Here is a 20,942-nt window from a genome sequence, read left to right on the forward strand (position 1 = left end):
CTTTATGATTCATATCATACATGAAAAATTGTTTTGTGTAAAAATATTGGCTAAGTATGAAAAATGGTTTTTTGGAATAATCATTTTCTCAAGATAATTTTTGGCGGCTTTTATTCCTTGCACATCAAATAAGAAAACTTGATTTTATGAGATTTTAGTATGAAGTATATATTGACTTAATGAGCCATAATTTTTAGCCTAAATCGTATTTTGCACTAAAACCGATTTTTCATATTTTGATTTGGTGGGAATTTGATTTTCTAGTATTTTTATTTGATTCCAAATGGGGGTACTTCCTTATTTACATTGTAAACTTAAGTAAATTGAGTAATATAAAATTAAATGAAAGAAAAAGGACAATAAGACATTTACTTAAATGTTGAAAGTCTTCGCCTTCAATGGTGAATTCCGGGCTTGCAGGGGTGACCCCTCTTGCCCCTATGTGGATCCGCCCCTGCCCACAACATATCCAAAATCTCATAGGTTTATCTGTCGCTCTCCCTCACTGTCTCTGTCTCTATGTCTTTCTGCATCTCTCATATTTGTTTATACTTTGGAATTTGTTGGCACATAGAGATGATAAATTCATACATTTGGCCTTTTGTTTTAAGTGGGCTGTCTTGGCATTGTGTGGGTAGTGTTACAAAAACTTTGTATTACCCTCCACAGAGTTGGAATGAAACTTTGAATCCTGCCTTTTGGTGATAGGGAAACACTACAAAGAGAATGCTTGTGTATATATGTATGTGTATGGATGAAAACAAAGAAACCGGCCAGCTAGCCTTGGTTTTGTTTGACTTTGGGAGTGTGTAGTTCATCTGAATCTCCTCTGTGAAAGCTTGTTGAAGAGAGTTTTGAGTTTTTTTCCCTTTTTTTGTTTCGATGGCGGATGCAGTTGTGTCACCTCTCCTCAAGGTTCTGTCTAACCGGTTGGATTCTCTTGCTGAAGCTCTTGGCTATGACGTCATCTTTAAAAAGATGCGGGATGCATTAGGTTCGTTGGGAGCACTAGCTAGCCAAGTGGAAGAACAACCTCTTGGCAGCAACCAGTCAATCCATTTGTGGCTAATGGAGCTGAAAGAAGTGGCTTACAACGCCGACGATCTAGTTGATGATTGGGAGCTATTGGCCATGAAGAAGGCTACCACAACGACCAAGGTAGCCAATTGCTTTTCCCTCATGTCTGATGTGTACCGATACAGAATCAAGCACAGGATGAAGGATCTGCAAGCAAGATTTGACGAAATCTTAAAAGGAGGGACTGCACTTCACCTTCTTGCAACTGTTTCTCAAACTACAGAGAGGATCCCCGGTCTCAATGTGAACGTCCAGACTTCTTCTTACATCTCTGAAATATCTGCTGTTTATGGAAGGGATGTTGACAAAGAGAAAATACAAGACATGCTATTATGGGAGCATCAGCAACAACAAGAAGTTCGTGTGATCGCACTTGTAGGCATGGGAGGAATCGGAAAGACAGCTCTTGCACAAGTCATGTACAACGAAGAGAGAGTAAAAAAGCGTTTTGATTTAAGGATTTGGGTTACCGTGGGTGAGGATTTTGACCTGATGAGGATTGCTGAAGCGATCCTGTATGTTTCAACTCACAGCTCACAGAAGTTTTCCAACATGGATGCATTAGAGACTGCTGTTACTATGGAATTGCGGGGGAAGAGATTTTTGTGTGTGCTTGATGATGTGTGGTGTGAAAATCTGCACGAATGGGAGATCTTGAGGAGATGGTTTAGTGCAGGTAATTCAGGATCTGCTGTTATGTTAACTACACGCAATGCAAGAGTTGCGAATTTCATGACAGATGGTGCTGGCCTGTATTACTTAAGAGCCTTACCTGACAGAGACTGTTGGGATTTTTTCAAAAGTTTAGCATTTGGATCTGTGGATAAAAATGTTGACTTCGAAAAGATCGGTATGGAAATTGTTCGCAAGTGTGGGGGACTGCCTCTCGCTGTTAAGACCCTGGGCAGCTTATTGTCCTACAAAAAACAAGTGCACGAGTGGTTGTTAATCCTGGACAATGATGCACGGGATTCACTCGAACACGGTGTCTTACCAGTTTTGAAGCTGAGCTACGATCATCTTCCAGCACATCTAAAGCAATGTTTTGCATATTGTTCAGTATTCCCAAAGGACTATGCAATCAACAAGGAAAAATTGATCAGGCTGTGGATTGCAGAAGGTTTTGTTGAGTCAAGTTCCATTAGGAAGGAGTTGGAGGACGTTGCTGATGATTTTTTTGTGGAATTGTTGCAACGGTTTTTCTTTCAGGACACTATGGTAGATGAAAATGGTAACATAGTGGAGTGCCGGATGCATAATTTAGTGCATGACCTTGCTTTGCATGTTGCGGGGATTGAATGCTCAATCCTGGAAGATGAAAATTCACTGCATGTCTCAGAACACATTCGTCGTATCTCTTTAGTTCATGAATCGGGGATTTCTCCAAAAATGATCCATGTAGCAAAGAAACTGCGCTCATTGTTTTCTTTCTCTGGTAAGTTCAAGACACTCCCTATCACTTTCCTAAATTTCCGAAGACTACGAGTGCTAAATTTATCCTCAAGAGGCATCCGTGAGTTGCCAGTTACAATTGGTACTTTGAAACATTTGAGATACCTCGATCTCTCTCATACATATATCAGATCAATACCAGAGTCCATTGCTAACCTGAAAAATTTGCAGACTTTAGAACTCTCTGAGTGTTACAATCTCCTGGAGTTACCCAAAGCTATCTGTGAGTTAACGAACCTCAGACATCTGGTTATTAGGTCATGTTCTTTGACTCACATGCCATCAGGGATTGGAAAATTAAGATTTCTTCAAAATGTGTCAGCATTCATATTGGGTAAGAAAGCTGATTGTGCTGAACTAATTGAGCTGGGTGGGCTCAACCTTAGAGGTAGACTAGACATTAAGAATCTTGAGAATGTGAGTAATTTGGCGCAGGCTCAAGAAGCAAAGCTGTTTCAGAAGCTAAGGCTTCGTTGTTTGGGCTTATCATGGGGTCGCAATGCTCATCTGGTAGATGCTGAATTATCTGCTGAAGTATTAGAACGCCTGATGCCATCCCCGGTTTTAGAAGTTTTGGATTTATCTGGCTACAATGGTTCAATTTTTCCAACATGGATGGAAAGTTGTCCCCTCATCAATCTAGTAAAGGTTTCTCTGATCAACTGCAGTTGTCTACAACTTCCGCCACTCGGGCTGCTGCCTCTCCTTAGGGATCTCTTTATAAAAGGAATGTCTGCGGTGCATATTATTGGTTATGAGTTTTATGGGAATGCTAATACAAATGATGTAGCATTCCCAGCATTGACACAACTTGAGCTTTATGATATGCCGAATTTGTTGGAATGGAAGGGTTTCGAAATAGCTGGAAAACCTGTGTCATTCCCTTGTCTTGACACACTAACAGTCAAAGGATGCAACAAGTTGACTGGCTTACCATCAATTCCACATCTTAAAAACTTAGCCTTGTGGCAGAGTAATGAACTGCTACTTGACTCGTTGGCCCATCTCATGTCACTTTCCACTCTTGCTATTAATGAAATGCCACAACTGAAGTCTTTCCCCAGGGATCCGGAGAACTTGAACCGTATCACGCAACTGACCATGTATGATTGCGATAATCTGGAGTCTCTGTTTGAGGGCATGGGAGGATTTACTTCCCTTGAACATTTGAGTATTCTATACTGTAAAAAATTGGAATCCTTGCCTATGGAGCTGAGGTACCTTGCTTCACTCAAAAAGTTTGATATTGTGGGGTGTGAAAAATTGGCTTATGTCCCAGACATTATGCAACACCTTTGTTTGCTTGAGGAGTTGGTCATTGAGCGTTGTCCCGTGTTGCATTCATTACCATATATACCTATCAGTCTCAAAAAGTTGGTCATCAGAAGGTGCCCTCAATTAGAGAAACAACTGGAGAAGGAGAAAGGCGACGACTGGGATAATATAAAACATATCCTGTATGTGGAGATCGAAAGTGGAGAGTTCATCGCTGAAGAAGACATCTTCTGAGAGTCTGATACTAGAGAAGCACACATTCTACAAAGTTCATGACTTCTCTTTCTGCAGGTCTGCCCATTGAAGCCCCCTTATTATCTCGTAACACTAATGGACTTATTCCATCTCCCTCTCCCCTGTAGTTCTGATTTTCTGGATTTCATGTGCTTATTTCTGTTCACATGCTTATTAGTTTTCTGTTGAGTTGATTTATATTTGAACAATTTTTTACAGGTAGTTTCTTTGCTTCTTCTTATATTGGAAAAAATGAGTTACAAGGCGAAAAATACTACATTGTCATTTACGTCAGACCAATCACAGATAATACAACGAAGAAAAGGCAGAGCATAAGTTTTAAGAGGAAGGAAACAGAGACAAATTTGAGCAATGAATCACCTTTGTCATAATCACTGCATCACCTTTGTCATAATCACTTCCATCATCCTTACTTTTAGTCCTTTCCTTAGTAGTAAATGAATGTATTTTCCCTTCTTAGTTACATGTACTTGTTTGAATTCTGTGCTCCGCACCTTATGAATAATACCAAAATAAAAATAAAAATTTTCCCTCAAAACAATTTAAACAGTCACTTAGCAAAAAATATATCGAGCAGAGCTATGTTTATGATTCGTTTTTGTTCATTTAACATCAATTCAATGTGCATATTGCCCCTGTCACCAAATAAGTTCTTCCATATTGCAAAATGCAAATTTTCTGTTTAAGTTTTCCATGTGCGCTGACACGGTATGCTGGTTATTGACATTGATTAACACAGAAACTGCAATTGTACAGAGTGACATCTTGGTATAAATTATAAACAGTTTCACTACATTTAAAACTCATGTTTCTGAATTATAAAGCACTTGATATGTAAGCTACAAGTATCCATACATCTCCTATATAATAATAGAGAAAGAGCGGATAAAGTTGGACTCCCCATTTGAATCCTAAGCTTTTCACTTTCCGAGGAGAAATCACTTTTTTTACACTTTGCATGACTTCATATACTGCATAAATTTAGGAAGGGGAGAAATATATGCACTGATAGCACAAGAATTAGCTTTTCTTTGATGGTCTGTGCTTCAAATTTGAACTTCAAAGGTTTGGTATAATCATTCATAGGGTCGACTTTTTTGGGTGTTAATTATGCCTTTATATAAACAAGTTTTCGCCTGAGAAGGATTTGATCTTAGACACTTTCCTTCAACTATTCTAATTCATCAGTTTGGCACTCCTAAAATCAACTTTCTTCTCTATATGTTTTTCATTTCGGGCTCATTTATAATACTGTTTTTGAGCTATGACTGGCCGTCTTGTTGAGGGGACTAGCTATATAGAGAAGACTAGTAGCATGGACAGTGATGAAGATCCATTAACGAAAAGAATAAGATTAATTTAAAATGAAGAGGAAACGGTTTCTTGCAGTAACTCTTGAGTAATATGACTCATCTCTACCTTTGTTAATTTTGATCGTAATTCCCAAAAAACAACAGTTATCTTGAATTTACAAGTATAGCAGCGAAAAGGTAAAGATTTTTGCATATGTCTACAAGTGTATTGATAATAACTCATTATCTGTTTGGTGTGTTAAATTATATCGGGTACGAGTTGAAGGATGTTGAGGTTCCACCCCAAAACTAATTGGCAATGGGGGAGCAGCCCAACTCCTTAGAAGCCTTTGCTAGGTTTCTCAACTTTCCAATGTGAGACATTTTCACATTCACATTCTCACATAGGCAACACTAGTATTTCCAGCAAAACCAATGATCATGAAATATTATAGGTTTTGGTTTTCTTCTTTTAGCTTTTTCTTTTCTATGTTCTTTTTACGCAGTCACTCGAACTCAAGACCTGGGGACATTTGTGTGAATCACAAGGCCACCAAAATATGGCTTTTGTTTTATGTGTCATGTTTTTAATTTTCTGTGCAAGATTTATTGCATGCCCTTGGCAAGACCGCAGGACATGACTGAGACATAAATTATAACATACAAGCATTGTCCCCATTGTTTCAGAATCATTGAATTTGCAGAACGAACACTTGCAGTTAAAAAACATAAGCCAATATAGTCCCCAAGTCCTTGTAATAATCTGCTTGGCCCTATTGAAGAAGGCAAATTTCCCTTGATTTTTATCGGTACAATTAAGAGTGCTCTTAGCATATCTTTTTTGGTATTGAGAATCTTCTCTTTCTGATGCGCTTGAAAATTTAGGGTTTGAAGGGGGGCAAAAAAAAGGTTTTTTTTCAGAATTCTCACCAAAGCATAGCATTGGACGACCAATCATAATCTACAATGGGTTTAACTCCGCGCTCCTTCAAACTTCTACTACAAGCCCATTTGATCAAGTTTCCTTTATATAGCATTTTTACGACCAAAACATAAAAAAATCATTCGAAATTGATCCAAGACTCCATTGTCCATGGCTCGTCCTAGTACACCATCCCTTGTTGTCATTGCTTATGATGCTACCAAGGACCATAGTCTGCATGAGCTTAGGCTCACTGTCAATGGTGTCCGAAGGGGGGGCGACATTTTAAGTAGGGGCGACACCATCATTTTTCTTGGAGTCTTGGACAAGGTCCTTCACCCATGTAAGTATTTGATGGATTGTGCCTTTTGGTTTGTTTTGTTTTCTCCTATCAGAAGTCTTTATAGGGTTTGGTAAAATCTTCTGTTATCTTATGTATGAGGGTCCAATTAATTATCAATTGGTTTTGAGTTGGAACTCTTATTGTACTAATTTCCACCTTCTGATAACTGCTCACTTTTCTTGTTCTGCAAATTTCTCAATCTTGTTAACGAATTATCATAGGCAGCAGGAGGTCAATATAGGCTAGACAACATTGTCACCTCTGCTCCTACATATGCATCTTCAAATCTTATCTATCAAATTATGGTTTATTTGCACAAAATAAATCACTGTCCATAAATCATCCGCAACTTATAGGCTAAGGGATTTCTCATTTTGTACGTATGCCACAACTATTCTAAATAAACATGTAGGAATATACATACTTTCATTTTGTCGAAGATGTAGCACACAATTATTTGGTGTATAACTATAGTTAACTGCAGGCATGATCTCATAAACACAAGAGTCTGTTTCTTACTGATCATTACTCTCTATGCTTTTCTTTCCTTTGTTGTAATGTACAGTGGGATATCAAGCAAAACCATGCCTGGATTCTATTGGAACCAGCATTCGTGCAGTTAAGGAAGCAGTTAGAGAGAAAGTTGACGGGTATGTTAACATGCTTCTTCGAAGTGCCCAACAGTGTGAAGATCAAAGGGTAACAAATATATTCCGAGTGCTGCGCATTACTCTTTTAATTGATTGGTGCTTTCAGTATTGTTCAACAAGATATGTGTCTTGATTCTTGACATAGTTTCTTTATCAATCGCAGAAAGATGCCTTTTTTGTCTTGCTCTTTTTTGGATCTATCATCACAATAGAAGGTCTTGCAATGCATTAGTAGAACAATATATCTAACAATTTGAGATAAATGTTGTAGCAGCATCTGAGAGGTTGGGGTCTATTTCTTGTCATACATATTCTATTACTTATAAGATTGGAATCAACCTAGTAGCTGTGAAGGTGTCCGATTCTTGGTTTTACTTTCTTTCCGAGATTAGTAATGTAAATTATCATTACGAAGGAAAAAAAATAAAGAACAGAAGAAAATTGATGCTCAAATTCTGCTTTCTGTTATTGTATTCATGCATAGTTTCCACAGCATCACTGTTATAATATTATGAATCTCCCCATTATTTGCTGTTCTGTTTTATTCACTAAGCGAGTTTCCTTCCTATATAGGTGAGCATTAAAGTCAAAGTTATTGCTGGTTTTCCAGTTAAGAAGGTTATTTTGCAGGAGCTTATGGCTTGTAATGCAGCTTGGGTTGTACTTGATAGGTAATTCCTTTGCTGGCTGCTTGTTTATCATATTTGATGCATTGGCGAAACAGTCAAGAAATCCAAACAATTAACATCTAATTTTCCATTTGTTCATCTATTTCTCAATGTGTTTTTTGTGTGCATGCATGCATGCCTGTGTAAATTCTCGTCTGTTTTGCATTTGGCTTCAAAATAACTTGTAAAGCTTCACAGGCACCTCAAACGATATTTGGAATTCTACCTTATGCACATACCTTGCAAGATAGCAGTGATTGAAGATAGCTTGACTGTGGAGGTTGTGAGAGCGCATCAAATAGAAGACACTGATACTGTAGAGCACAAACGGTTTTATTCCATGTCCAAGCTTGTTCCGGTATTCAACTGCCAAAGGTGCTCTGCATATATGGCTTCATTGGAAAGCCCCAATATGCTTGAAACCAACTCAAGGAAAACTGGAACCCCAAAGGATGAAGGGCCGGAACCAGAGAAAAAAGCTAATGGGGGCACAAGTGCAAGAGCCAAGAGAGACAGATTTGTAGAGAAAGAGGAGAGCCAAAAAGGAAGAGGAAGAAAAATTCACTTAATCATTGCCAACTGTTTTTCTTGCATTGCAAGAGAGCACGAGGGAGCATGAAAGATTATAGAGGTCCCGAGTGAAGAGTGACATCGAGAGACACCTTGGAATTGAAAAAATGGGGAAATTGAGATATCGGACTTTCGGAAGGCTGCTGCAAGATAGGGATTTTTGTGAGAGTATTTGTACAAGGCACCTCAAATTCATTACTCCCAAACATTTTTGTATGAGGATTTGTCTGAAAGCTCCCTTGGGTTCCAACCCTGTTTATGAAAGTGGTTGTTTTGATGTGAACATCCGTGACAGGGATGAGAAAATATTTAGACATATTGTTGTTTATGTACCATATATTTTTACATATGTATTCTTCTTATTCGTGGAAGAAATTAATATATATGGTTACAACTAGGTTACAAAAGGAGTGGACCTTAAGTAAAGTATTCAAACCTAATTAGGCGCAAATAGACTACACAAAATAAGTATTTAAGTAACAAATAACTCATTTAATATTTGCAACCCATGTTAACACTTCCCTTAGAGCATTTCCAGCAGTCAAACCCCCCCTTGCTAGGCAAGGGGGGGCTAGGGCTGACACTATTCACGTGAATAGTGGCTGTCCTTGCCTTTTTTAGCTATGTGTGTTTCCAGCAGTCAAACCCTTGCCATGGCAACTACTATTCATTTTTTTGTTTTTTTCACAACTTTTTTTACTTAAACAATTATTTTGGATAATATTTTCGGGTAAGATTTTTGGGTTCCTACGTGTCAATACTATTCATATCAGATAAGATTTTTGGTTTCACATTTCAGATAAATTTCAGATAAATTTCAAATTTCAAATTTCAGATACATTTCAAAATTCAAATTTCAGATACAACTAAGAAAACAAAATACATGAATTACCACTAATTTATTAAACAAAAAAAAAATACAATGAAATGAAAGGCAAGCAAACTAACTTAATGGTTTTGATCATTTAACCAATCCGTGTTGCTAGGTCCATCATCACGAAAAAGCTTTCGTCTCATAACATCCCTTCGTTCTAGCTTCCAAAATTGTTTTGATTCAGGGGACATATGGCTTGTATTCATGGCCATGGTTTCCCGATCCTTTTTTTCAATGTTTTCTTGGCGTACATACTCTTTTTCTTTGCGTATATACTCCCTTTCTTTTGCATATTCTAGTTGAATTGCCATATCATGCTCTTGTTGTTTCATATCCATTTCAATCCTCATGGCTTGGTGCTTTGAAATGTCCTCCAAAAATTTAGATGCATTCTTGGTAGAATTACTCCCTCTCTTCGCCTTCGCCGCTTTCCTCTCAATAGGCCTAGGCTCCCTTTCGATAGGTGAGTCTTGACTCATCGGGGAATCCATAGGTGAATCCGATATCGATGTCTCATGGAGTGGCGTTTCGTTCAACACCACCTCTGGAACCGTTAGAATAATTTGGAATCTCTTACAATTCTTCACTGCCTCCCAACATTGGGTATGATTGAAGCTTTTTTTGCCTTGCCCAGTAGCACCAAACCACATTTGTGCTTGCATAATCTATAAAAAAAAATAATGGAAATGCAACAAACTTTAAAAAATATTGTCAATGCAACATGTATATAAAAAAAAAATAATGGAAATGCAAGAAATTTTAACAATTTATTAGAAATGCAATAAATATGAACAAAATATAAATATTGCAAGAAACATTTAAATAAATATTGGAAATACAAGAAATATTAATAAAATATATAAATTGCAAGAAACATTTAAATAAAAATTAATATGACATAGAAATTAATAAAACAAAAATTACAAATAATTTACCTCATTGCTAAGGTTTTCCCCACTTCTATGGTTGTTCATCACTTTTGCCAAGGCATCTCTCCATTTCGCCAACTCTTTATTAAGAATTTTCCACCTACTAGATAATGCCATTTCCGTACGGGTCGAACCCATTGCCCTTTCACAAAATTCCTGATGAATTTTTTTCCACATATGACATAATTTCATCTCATTGCCCGTTACGGGACAATGACTAATTTGGACCCAACTCTCACACAACAAAACATCTTCCATCGTGCTCCATGCCCCTCCGGTTTCATTAGAAGAACCCATAATATGATAGAGAAAAATACAACTTGAAAGTGAAAACAAATATTGAGTAGAAGGAGAAGAAAATGTATGAGGATTGGGTGTTAAAAATGAAGAGTATTTGTTGGTATTTATAGAAAACAAATTCAGTAATTTTTTTGTATTTTTTTTACAAAATTTTGATTTTTTTTCAATTTTTTATTGCACAAAAAATCATCACCGTTGGATTGCTGGAAAAAATCGAATCAGAGAGCCCAGCAGCAGCCACGTGGAAGAGAGCCGTTGGGGGACTGTAGCGGGGCGTGTCAAATTTTTTTTAACGTTGGCGCGTGTGCTACACGCGTCAACGTTAAAAAAATTTGAACGCCAGGGCTGACGTCATCCCAAAACGAGTTTTGGCCCTCGAGCCAACCCAGTTCGCTGGGTCCCACTGCTTGCCCGGGCTGGGTTTTGTTGCTGGAAACATGTTTTTGGGCTTGCCGCCCCCCCCCCCCCCCCCCAGCCCTTCCCTTGCCCTCCCTGATGGAAATGCTCTTAAAGTTGGTGCACAAATATCCAATGCATAACGAGTTGTAAAACACATTGTTTGTCATTGTCTTAGTCATGATAACATTCATGAAACTGATGAGAAGAAGAAGAAAAAGAAAGGAAATTTCAGAGAGAATTGTATTCCTTGAATTGTTTTCTTAATCAGTTTCTACAGAGAGATTACATTATATACTTAGCCTTAGCTTTGCTTAGCTTCTAACACACACAGTAACACCTTAACTAACAGCACGTGACACCATAACTAATCTAGTGCTGACTCAACTTAGCTGTTATACAATTACCCTCCCTCAAGCTCAGCTGAGTTCCTCAGTCTGAGATTGGTACAATGCTTAAGAAATATGGGGCTGTGCAATCCTTTTGTAAAAACATCTGCAAGCTGTTCTTCTGTTGGCACATACTGAACTTCAAGATCTTTGCGTTGCACTCTTTCTCGCACGAAGTGAAAATCGGTATCCAGATGTTTGATACGTGAATGAAACACTGGATTGGAGCTAAGAGCCAATGCAGATAGATTGTCACAGTACATGATAGGAGGTGTAGGAAGACATAGATGTAAATCTGCAAGCACTTGACGAATCCATGCTAAATCTGCTGCAGTATGAGCCAATGCTCGATACTCTGCCTCAGTGGAGCTGCGCGACACAGATCCTTGCCTTTTAGACTGCCATGAAACCGGATTTGCACCAAGGAAAACAATACAGCATGTGGTAGATCTTCTGGTAGAAGGGTCTGCAGCCCAGTCAGAATCACTATATGCAGACAAGTGCCAAGGACCAAGACCAAAGTGAATACCATATGTAAGAGTACCCTGTATATACCTCAATATCCTTTTCACCATATGAAAATGAACATCAGTTGGTTTGGTCATGTACTGGCAGACTGTGTTTACTGAATATGCTATATCTGGTCTGGTAAAAGTTAAATATTGTAAAGCTCCAACAATACTTCTATATAGAGTAGGATCCTGCAAAGGTTCACCATCAGTAGACAACACCTGAGTATGTGGCTTACACGGTGTTGGACAAGGTTTACATGTAGTCATACCAGACTTGTGCAATAGATCCTTTGCGTACTTGGTTTGATTGACAAAGATTGCACCAGGTGTAGGATATGTCACTTGCAGACCAAGAAAGTAAGTCAATTTACCCATGTCTTTCATATCAAATACAGATCCAAGATCATCAATAACTTCTTGAATGAGTTGCTCATTAGAACCAGTAATTATTATATCGTCCACATATAAAAGTAACACAACTAGATCAGAATCTTTAGACTTTACGAACAAGCTAGGATCAGAATGAGAGGCCTTGAACCCTATAGCTGGGAGATATCCTGTAAACTTTGAGTTCCAAGCCCTTGGTGCTTGTTTTAAGCCATACAGTGACTTATGTAATTTACACACAAAATGAGGGTGTATAGGATCTTCAAATCCCTGTGGCTGCCTCATAAACACTTCCTCTTCCAACTCTCCATGCAAAAATGCATTTTTAACATCTAATTGGCGAAGACCCCAACCTTTCATAGCAACCATGCTCAAAATAATCCTGACAGTAGTATGCCTAACAACTGGACTGAATGTTTCAGTATAATCAAAACCTGTTTCCTGGCTAAACCCCTGTGCAACAAGCCTAGCCTTATACCTGGATACTTTGCCATCAGCATTCCGCTTGATCTTATAAATCCATTTACTGCCAACTATGTTGGTGTTTGGAGGTGGAGGAACTAAAACCCATGTTCCTTGCATCTGTAAAGCCTCAATTTCTTCAGCCATAGCCTTAATCCAATCAGGACTAGAGGAAGCAACCCTATCGCTATTTGGTTAATCCAACTCTGTGTGAAAACACGTACTAAAACACTGATAATCAGAGAAATCCTTTTTCTGAACAACACCAGACTTTGCTCGAGTTTGCATACTATGTGTATTAAGAGGAATAGACACAGTAGGAGAAGAAGGAGATGCAGCTATAGCTACGAGCTGTGAACCAGTATCAGCCCCAGAAGATGACCCAAAAGGAAGTGACACGACTTGAAGTTGAGAGGCTAAAGAATCTTCAAAATGATCAGAAGGTTGTAAAGCAAAATCAGAAGTGTGTAATTCGGAACTGGCATCCACAAGAGGCACAGTAGGATGGTGAGAAGTAGAAGAGGAAGAAGGTAGTGGTGGGTCTACAGGGAGAGGCAAACGAGATACTAGAAGAGGAATAGAGCTAGTAGGAGTGGATGCTGGAACAGATTGTGACTGAAACTTGGCACACTCTGGAAGTTTGAATGGATAAGTATGCTCATCATGAATGACATGTCTGGAGATTATACACCTGCCCCGCAACCGATCATAACATAAAACCCCCTTATAACCAACAACATAACCAACAAAAACACATTGTGTGGTCCTAGGTTGTAGTTTATGACTGTTATAAGGTTTGAGATAAGGATATACAGCAGTACCAAGGACTTTAAGATGCTTAATATCAGGCTCATGACGAAATAACCGATAATAAGGAGATTCATGCTCCAACACCACACTAGGCATACGATTAATCAAAAAAGCAGCATGAGCAGTAGCATGAAACCAAAACTGAGATGGTAAAGCAGCAGCAGTCATCAAAGTAATAGAAGTTTCCACCAAATGCCTATGTTTCCGCTCAGCAAGTCCATTTTGCTGAGGGGTATAAGGACAAGATAGCTTATGAACAATCCCTTTAGAGGCTAAAAACTCAGTGAATGCTCTGCTAACATACTCACCCCCACCATCACTCTGAAAGAACTTAATGGAAGCAGAAAAATGGTTGGACACCAAGGCACAGAAATGAACAAACTTGGCAAAAACTTCAGATTTATTATGTAAGGGATACAGCCATACAAAACCAGTGCATTCATCTATGAATGACACATAATACCTATGAATGACACATAATACCGATAACCATCCAAGGATTGACATGGGGATGGCCCCCAAACATCACTGTGAATTCTATGAAAAGCAACAGTAGACTTGCCATGAAAATGAGAAAACGGCAATTGATGCATCTTCCCACTCAAACAATGAGGACATATGAAAGACTGACTATCATCACAGACTGAAATGTGAGATCTATTCAACATTTGCTTAACTACAGTATTAGTAGGATGACCTAACCGAGCATGCCACAATGAAGATTTGACAAGTTGTCCAAGATAAGCTTTCGCCTCTGTCTTGTTATGCTGAAGTGCTAAAGAGCTGGGAAGACAATATAGGCCTCGATCACTCTGTCTTGTTAGAAGAACTTGCTTGCTGATTCTGTCCTGTATTGAGAAACCAAATTGATCAAAAGCAATGAGACAATTATTGTCCTTACACAATTGATGCACTGAAAGAAGATTGGCAGTTAGATGAGGAACATGAAAGACAGTAGGCAATTGAAGAGCAGTAGTAGCACATGAAATACTAGTAGACCCAACATGATCAATAACCAGACCTGCACCATTGCCTACTGTAACTCTGCCCTCATTAACATAAGGTGCAGCAGTGTCCAGCATGTGCATATCAGAGACCATATGATGACTAGCACCACTGTCAGCAATCCATAATGTATCTGGAGAAAACGAGGTCTGAGCTGTCATAGCCGCCAAAGTAGGAGGTGGTGCAGATCCTTGAAACACATAATTGGAACGTTGACAGCAGTCTAAGGCACCGTGACCCTTCTTGCCACAAATCTGACAAGAGATCACAGTAGTGGAGGAATTTGAAGAAGAATTCCTATAGTAGCAGTTTGGAGCAGTGTGTCCCCGCTTACTACAAATTTGACACTCAGGTACCACACCAGGCCTTGGAGTAGAATTAGAAGGAAACCTACCACCTTGAAAACCTCGATTATCAGAGTGCCCCATGGATGCACGACCACGACCAAAAGAAGGACCAAAAGAGGGTCGAAAACTCTGGTGTGTGCCCAAAAAAGCAAGGGGAGGAGTAGGAAGTAAACCAACACCTCCAGATAGGGCCGTGTCCTAAGAAACTCCAGGAGTAGAAGTAGTTGAGGTATGACGATGAACCATAGCATGAATTGGAGTCGGAGAAGACATAACACGTGCCTCAACACTCTGCTCAGTAGCAAGTAGTTGAGTACGAAAATCTTTTAACGAAATGGAATTGTCACGAGCCACAAGCACGGTCTTTATCATATCGTATTTAGCAGGAAGACCATTCAAGGCCGCAATCATGAGATCATCATCAGACACAGAGACTCCAGCAATGGAAAGCTAGTCGCAAACATGTTTAAGCCGAAGTAGAAATTTCTCAATCGTATCAGCACCTTTCTGAGCAGTATGAAGCTCTGTTTTGAGATGATTAAGACGAGCACGGGAGACGGTGGCATAGCGATCAGTAAGACTCAGCCAAGCCGCTCGAGCAGTCTTGCTCCCAATAACGTACTCAATCGCTTCATCAGACAAGGTCGCAATGAGTAGGCTAAGCAACGCCTTATCAGCCCTCAACCAATCACGATACGCAGCTGTAATAGTAGAAGTGACACCTTCCTCATCAACAATCGCAAACTTAGGAGGAGGAAATACCGTTCCATCGAAGTGACCAAACAGATCATAACCTTCCAGAACTGATTCAATCTGATAACGCCATTTGAGATAGTTTTCATCATTCAACTTGATAGTGAGCATGCCGAGAAGACCTTCAATCTTGAACGGAGAAGAAGTCGCCATGAAAGCTTAAGATATCACAGAAAAGGAACGAGAAGAAAACTGTGCAAGATCTAGAAATCGAAGAATTGGAAGATGAAATCGAGAAATCGAAGAATTGGAAGACGAAAACTGAAGAATCGGAAGATGAAATTGAAGAACCGAAAGATGAAAATTGAAGAATCGGAAGATGAAATCGAAGACTGAAAGATGAAATCGAAGAATTGGAAGACGAAATTGAAAATTTAGGGTTTATCAGGAACAAGAAAAGTTGCAGAATCGATGCGGAAGCAAGAAAAATCATATCAGGAACAAGAAAATTTGCAGAATCAATAAGAGATCGAAGTGGATAGTGAGCGGAAGCAAGAAAATTAGATCGAACCTAAGCTCTTGATACCATGATAACATTCATGAAACTGATGAGAAGAAGAAGAAAAAGAAAGGAAATTTCAGAGAGAATTGTATTCCTTGAATTGTTTTCTTAATCAGTTTCTACAGAGAGATTACATTATATACTTAGCCTTAGCTTTGCTTAGCTTCTAACACACACAGTAACACCTTAACTAACAGCACGTGACACCATAACTAATCTAGTGCTGACTCAGCTTAGCTCAGTCCAGTTGTTAGGCATACTACTGTCATGATTATTTTGAGCATGGCTGCTATGAAAGGTTGGGGTCTTCGCCAATTAGATGTTAAAAATGCATTTTTGCATGGAGAGTTGGAAGAGAAAGTGTTTATGAGACAGCCACAGGGATTTGAAGATCCTATACACCCTCATTTTGTGTGTAAATTACATAAGTCACTGTATGGCTTAAAACAAGCACCAAGGGCTTGGAACTCAAAGTTTACAGGATATCTCCCAGCTATAGGGTTCAAGGCCTCTCATTCTGATCCTAGCTTGTTCGTAAAGTCTAAAGATTCTGATCTAGTTGTGTTACTTTTATATGTGGACGATATAATAATTACTGGTTCTAATGAGCAACTCATTCAAGAAGTTATTGATGATCTTGGATCTGTATTTGATATGAAAGACATGGGTAAATTGACTTACTTTCTTGGTCTGCAAGTGACATATCCTACACCTGGTGCAATCTTTGTCAATCAAACCAAGTACGCAAAGGATCTATTGCACAAGTCTGGTATGACTACATGTAAACCTTGTCCAACACCGTGTAAGCCACATACTCAGGTGTTGTCTACTGATGGTGAACCTTTGCAGGATCCTACTCTATATAGAAGTATTGTTGGAGCTTTACAATATTTAACTTTTACCAGACCAGATATAGCATATTCAGTAAACACAGTCTGCCAGTACATGACCAAACCAACTGATGTTCATTTTCATATGGTGAAAAGGATATTGAGGTATATACAGGGTACTCTTACATATGGTATTCACTTTGGTCTTGGTCCTTGGCACTTGTCTGCATATAGTGATTCTGACTGGGCTGCAGACCCTTCTACCAGAAGATCTACCACATGCTGTATTGTTTTCCTTGGTGCAAATCCGGTTTCATGGCAGTCTAAAAGGCAAGGATCTGTGTCTCGCAGCTCCACTGAGGCAGAGTATCGAGCATTGGCTCATACTGCAGCAGATTTAGCATGGATTCGTCAAGTGCTTGCAGATTTACATCTATGTCTTCCTACACCTCCTATCATGTACTGTGACAATCTATCTGCATTGGCTCTTAGCTCCAATCCAGTGTTTCATTCACGTATCAAACATCTGGATACCGATTTTCACTTCGTGCGAGAAAGAGTGCAACGCAAAGATCTTGAAGTTCAGTATGTGCCAACAGAAGAACAGCTTGCAGATGTTTTTACAAAAGGATTGCACAGCCCCATATTTCTTAAGCATTGTACCAATCTCAGACTGAGGAACTCAGCTGAGCTTGAGGGAGGGTAATTGTATAACAGCTAAGTTGAGTCAGCACTAGATTAGTTATGGTGTCACGTGCTGTTAGTTAAGGTGTTACTGTGTGTGTTAGAAGCTAAGCAAAGCTAAGGCTAAGTATATAATGTAATCTCTCTGTAGAAACTGATTAAGAAAACAATTCAAGGAATACAATTCTCTCTGAAATTTCCTTTCTTTTTCTTCTTCTTCTCATCAGTTTCATGAATGTTATCAATGTTGAACTAGATGACTAGCAATACTAGTAGCTACATTATTCTGCTTCAACACTTTACCTAGCAACTTCTTGATATGTCAAATGACAAGATGACCTCAAACATATGTAAAGCAACATGATGTGGAGCTCCCGCCAATGATATATACTTCTTGCTTAATCAACATCAGTGTTCCATTCAATATTTAAATGACACACTTAGAGATCATAAATGATTTCCCTGGTGCTGAAGACGAAGCGAATATGTAAGAGATTGGTTAGGCGTTAAGACAGTGAGCCTATTCCCTTTACCGAAAAAAGTCTAGTGAACCGTCTACTTTTGGACCCAAATTTGATCAGATGGGTTTTTGAATAAATATCTCAAAAAAGTACGGCGACCCAAACTTGACAAAACCGGAGGCAAGACTCTGCTTTGCTTCCGCTGGAGGGAAACTCACCGTTAAAAGTGTTAATGCTTTTCACATTCAAGGCGTTCCCAATTGGTTCGTTCCCGATTGGTAGCTACGTCGATGGAACAAGAAGAAGCAGACCCAGCAGCAAAATCACGTGCACAACGGTACCGTATCACTGCTTAAACACTGCATTGCTCAGAAGCAACAAGTTCTGTATTTCATAGAAGCACTGAGTTTGCATGCACTCATTTTCTAAGCAACTTCACGGGCTTCATAAAACCCCACTCTCCTATTATTCTCATCTAATAGATCACTGTTTGTCACTAAAGTCTTTAAATTTCGCCAAAGTTATACATGCCCAATTGATAAAAGTGGGGTTTAACAGCCATACCTTTCTGGGTAACCGTTGTCTCGATGTTTACTTTCGGTTTAGTAACACCCTGTACGATGCATTGAAAGTGTTTGATGAGATTACCGATAAGAATATTGTGTCTTGGAACATTTGCTTGAAAGGCTTCTGTCGATTTGGTGAGCTTCAAAGGGCACACAGAATGTTCGCTGAAATGCCTGTTAGAGATGTAGTTAGTTGGAACTCGATGATTTCAGGTTGTGTTTCAGGTGGGTTTTTTGATAATGCTTTCTGCCTTTTCTCAAAAATGCAAATCGCGGGTATGAGACCAAGTGAGTACACATTCTCAATTGTAATGTCGCTTGTGACGTGTTCTTGTCATGGTAAGCAAATTCATGGTGGTATGATTAGGAATGGTATGAATTTATCAAATTTGATACTCGGGAATTCTTTGATTGACATGTATGGAAAGCTCGGATGTGTGGATTATGCTTTTGGTGTGTTTTTCACTATGGAGGATGTGGATATTATCTCATGGAATTCTTTGATATCGGCTTGTAATAGATCAGGGTATGCAGAGCTGGCACTAGATCAGTTCTTTCAGATGAGAAGCACCAAGCATTCACCTGATGAGTATACAATATCATCTGTTATCAATGTTTGTTGTAACTTTCCTAATTTGGAGAAGGGTAAGCAAATATTTGCTTTCTGCTTGAAGGTGGGATTCTTATCTAACAGCATTGTATCAAGTGCTGCTATTGATCTGTTCTCCAAGTGCAACAGATTGGAGGATGCAATCCGGCTCTTTGAAGAACTAGATTGGTGGGATTCAGCTGTTTGCAATTCCATGATTTCAAGCTATGCACGGCATGACTGTGTGGAGGATGCTGTGCGACTTTTTGCGTTGACCTTGAGGGAGAACCTGAGGCCAACCGAGTTTACACTTAGCAGTTTGCTTAATTCTGCGTCCATTTTTCTTCCAGCAGAGTTGGGTAGCCAGATCCATTCTTTGGTTGTTAAGTTAGGTTTCGAGTCAGATCCAATTGTTGCTAGTTCACTTATTGATTTTTACAGTAAAGTTGGATTAATAAATTATGCCATGAAAATCTTTGCAAATGTGGGTGTGAAAGATTTGACATCTTGGAACACGATGATTATGGGCATGGCTCACAATGGTAAAGTATTTGAGACCCTGAACATTTTCGAGGAATTGATTAGTGAAGGCATTGCACCGGATAAATTAACACTAGCCGGAGTTTTATTTGCTTGCAACCTGGGGGGTTTAGTTGATGAGGGAATGACAATGTTTTTATCCATGGAGAAGGAATATGGAATCGTACCTCAGGACGAGCACTATATGTCCATAGTGGATTTGTTGAGTAGTACTGGTAAACTCAAAGAAGCAATAGATATAGTAGCAGAAATGCCTTATGAACCTAGTTCCATGATATGGGAATCGATTCTTCGCTCTTGTGTGATTCATGGTGACTTTAAACTCACTGAAACAGTTGCACAGAGGATGATGCAGTTGGAAGCACAGTCATCTCTACCTTATTTAGTGCTCGCTCGAGCATATGAAATGCGAGGAAGATGGGAAAGTATGATTCGAGTCAGGAAAGCCATGAAACTTAAAGGTGTGAGGAATGTGATCGGATGTAGTAAAATTGGGATACAGAACCATGTATATACTTTTAAGGCAGACCAATTACAGCCTCACAGAGGTCAGGACATTTATTTGATATTGAGATTACTGTGTTGGGAAATGGAAGCTGTAGATTATACTGACAATCTAACAAAGTAGTGCTAAGAGGAGAAGAATGAAGAAAAGCAGCAGAGTAAGAGTTCATCTTGTTCCTGTTATTTTATATAGTTAACGAATATAGTTTTTCCAATCTCATTTAACCATAGTTATATAAATTGTTTTGGAATACCAAATTTGTACTGCTAGAGTTGTGCTGATATGTTACTAAACCAATATGCTAACGAAATGTCCGGTTCTCAGATGTAATTGTTTTTGCAGTGAAAGTGGCCTGACTAGTGAGTAACGAAATTCTTGTACCATGCTGTAGTTCTGTTAGTGTTGCTTGTATCATGTTTTCCATTTGAAAACAAGAAGTTTTACAGTTACAGATAGATGCAATAACTGTGGATATAAATTCTAACAAATGGAAAAGGTTTGGGCACACCGTGCATCTTCCATGATGCTGCAATTTTCTGATTAATCACTGCAGTATATGGGTCCCAGAGCCCAAAGCTGCCCATTTGGAATAGAGAA

The 20,942-nt window shown here is 39.0% G+C and overlaps 2 protein-coding genes across 2 annotated transcripts; both read left to right on the top strand.

Annotated features, from left to right (window-relative positions):
- Window positions 1–798: 798 nt before the first annotated feature.
- LOC110754007 (putative disease resistance protein RGA3) lies at window positions 799–4,568 on the top strand. Its single transcript, XM_021954995.2, has 2 exons — window positions 799–4,095; window positions 4,258–4,568. The coding sequence occupies exon 1, from the start codon at window positions 883–885 to the stop codon at window positions 4,036–4,038; it is 3,156 nt and encodes a 1,051-aa protein (XP_021810687.1). The 5' UTR covers window positions 799–882; the 3' UTR covers window positions 4,039–4,095; window positions 4,258–4,568.
- A 13,592-nt stretch (window positions 4,569–18,160) lies between these two features.
- Window positions 18,161–20,692, top strand: LOC110754005 (Tetratricopeptide repeat (TPR)-like superfamily protein). Its single transcript, XM_021954993.2, has one exon. The coding sequence runs from the start codon at window positions 18,558–18,560 to the stop codon at window positions 20,466–20,468; it is 1,911 nt and encodes a 636-aa protein (XP_021810685.2). The 5' UTR covers window positions 18,161–18,557; the 3' UTR covers window positions 20,469–20,692.
- Window positions 20,693–20,942: the final 250 nt, after the last annotated feature.

The sequence above is a fragment of the Prunus avium genome, chromosome 8 (assembly GCF_965620075.1).
Source record: "Prunus avium chromosome 8, drPruAviu1.hap1.1, whole genome shotgun sequence".
Classification (NCBI taxonomy): Eukaryota; Viridiplantae; Streptophyta; class Magnoliopsida; order Rosales; family Rosaceae; genus Prunus; species Prunus avium.

Excerpts from the sequence above, each read along its gene's own strand:
- LOC110754007 (XM_021954995.2), top strand. The coding sequence starts at position 883 with ATGGCGGATGCAGTTGTGTCACCTCTCCTCAAGGTTCTGTCTAACCGG.
- LOC110754005 (XM_021954993.2), top strand. The coding sequence starts at position 18,558 with ATGCACTCATTTTCTAAGCAACTTCACGGGCTTCATAAAACCCCACTC.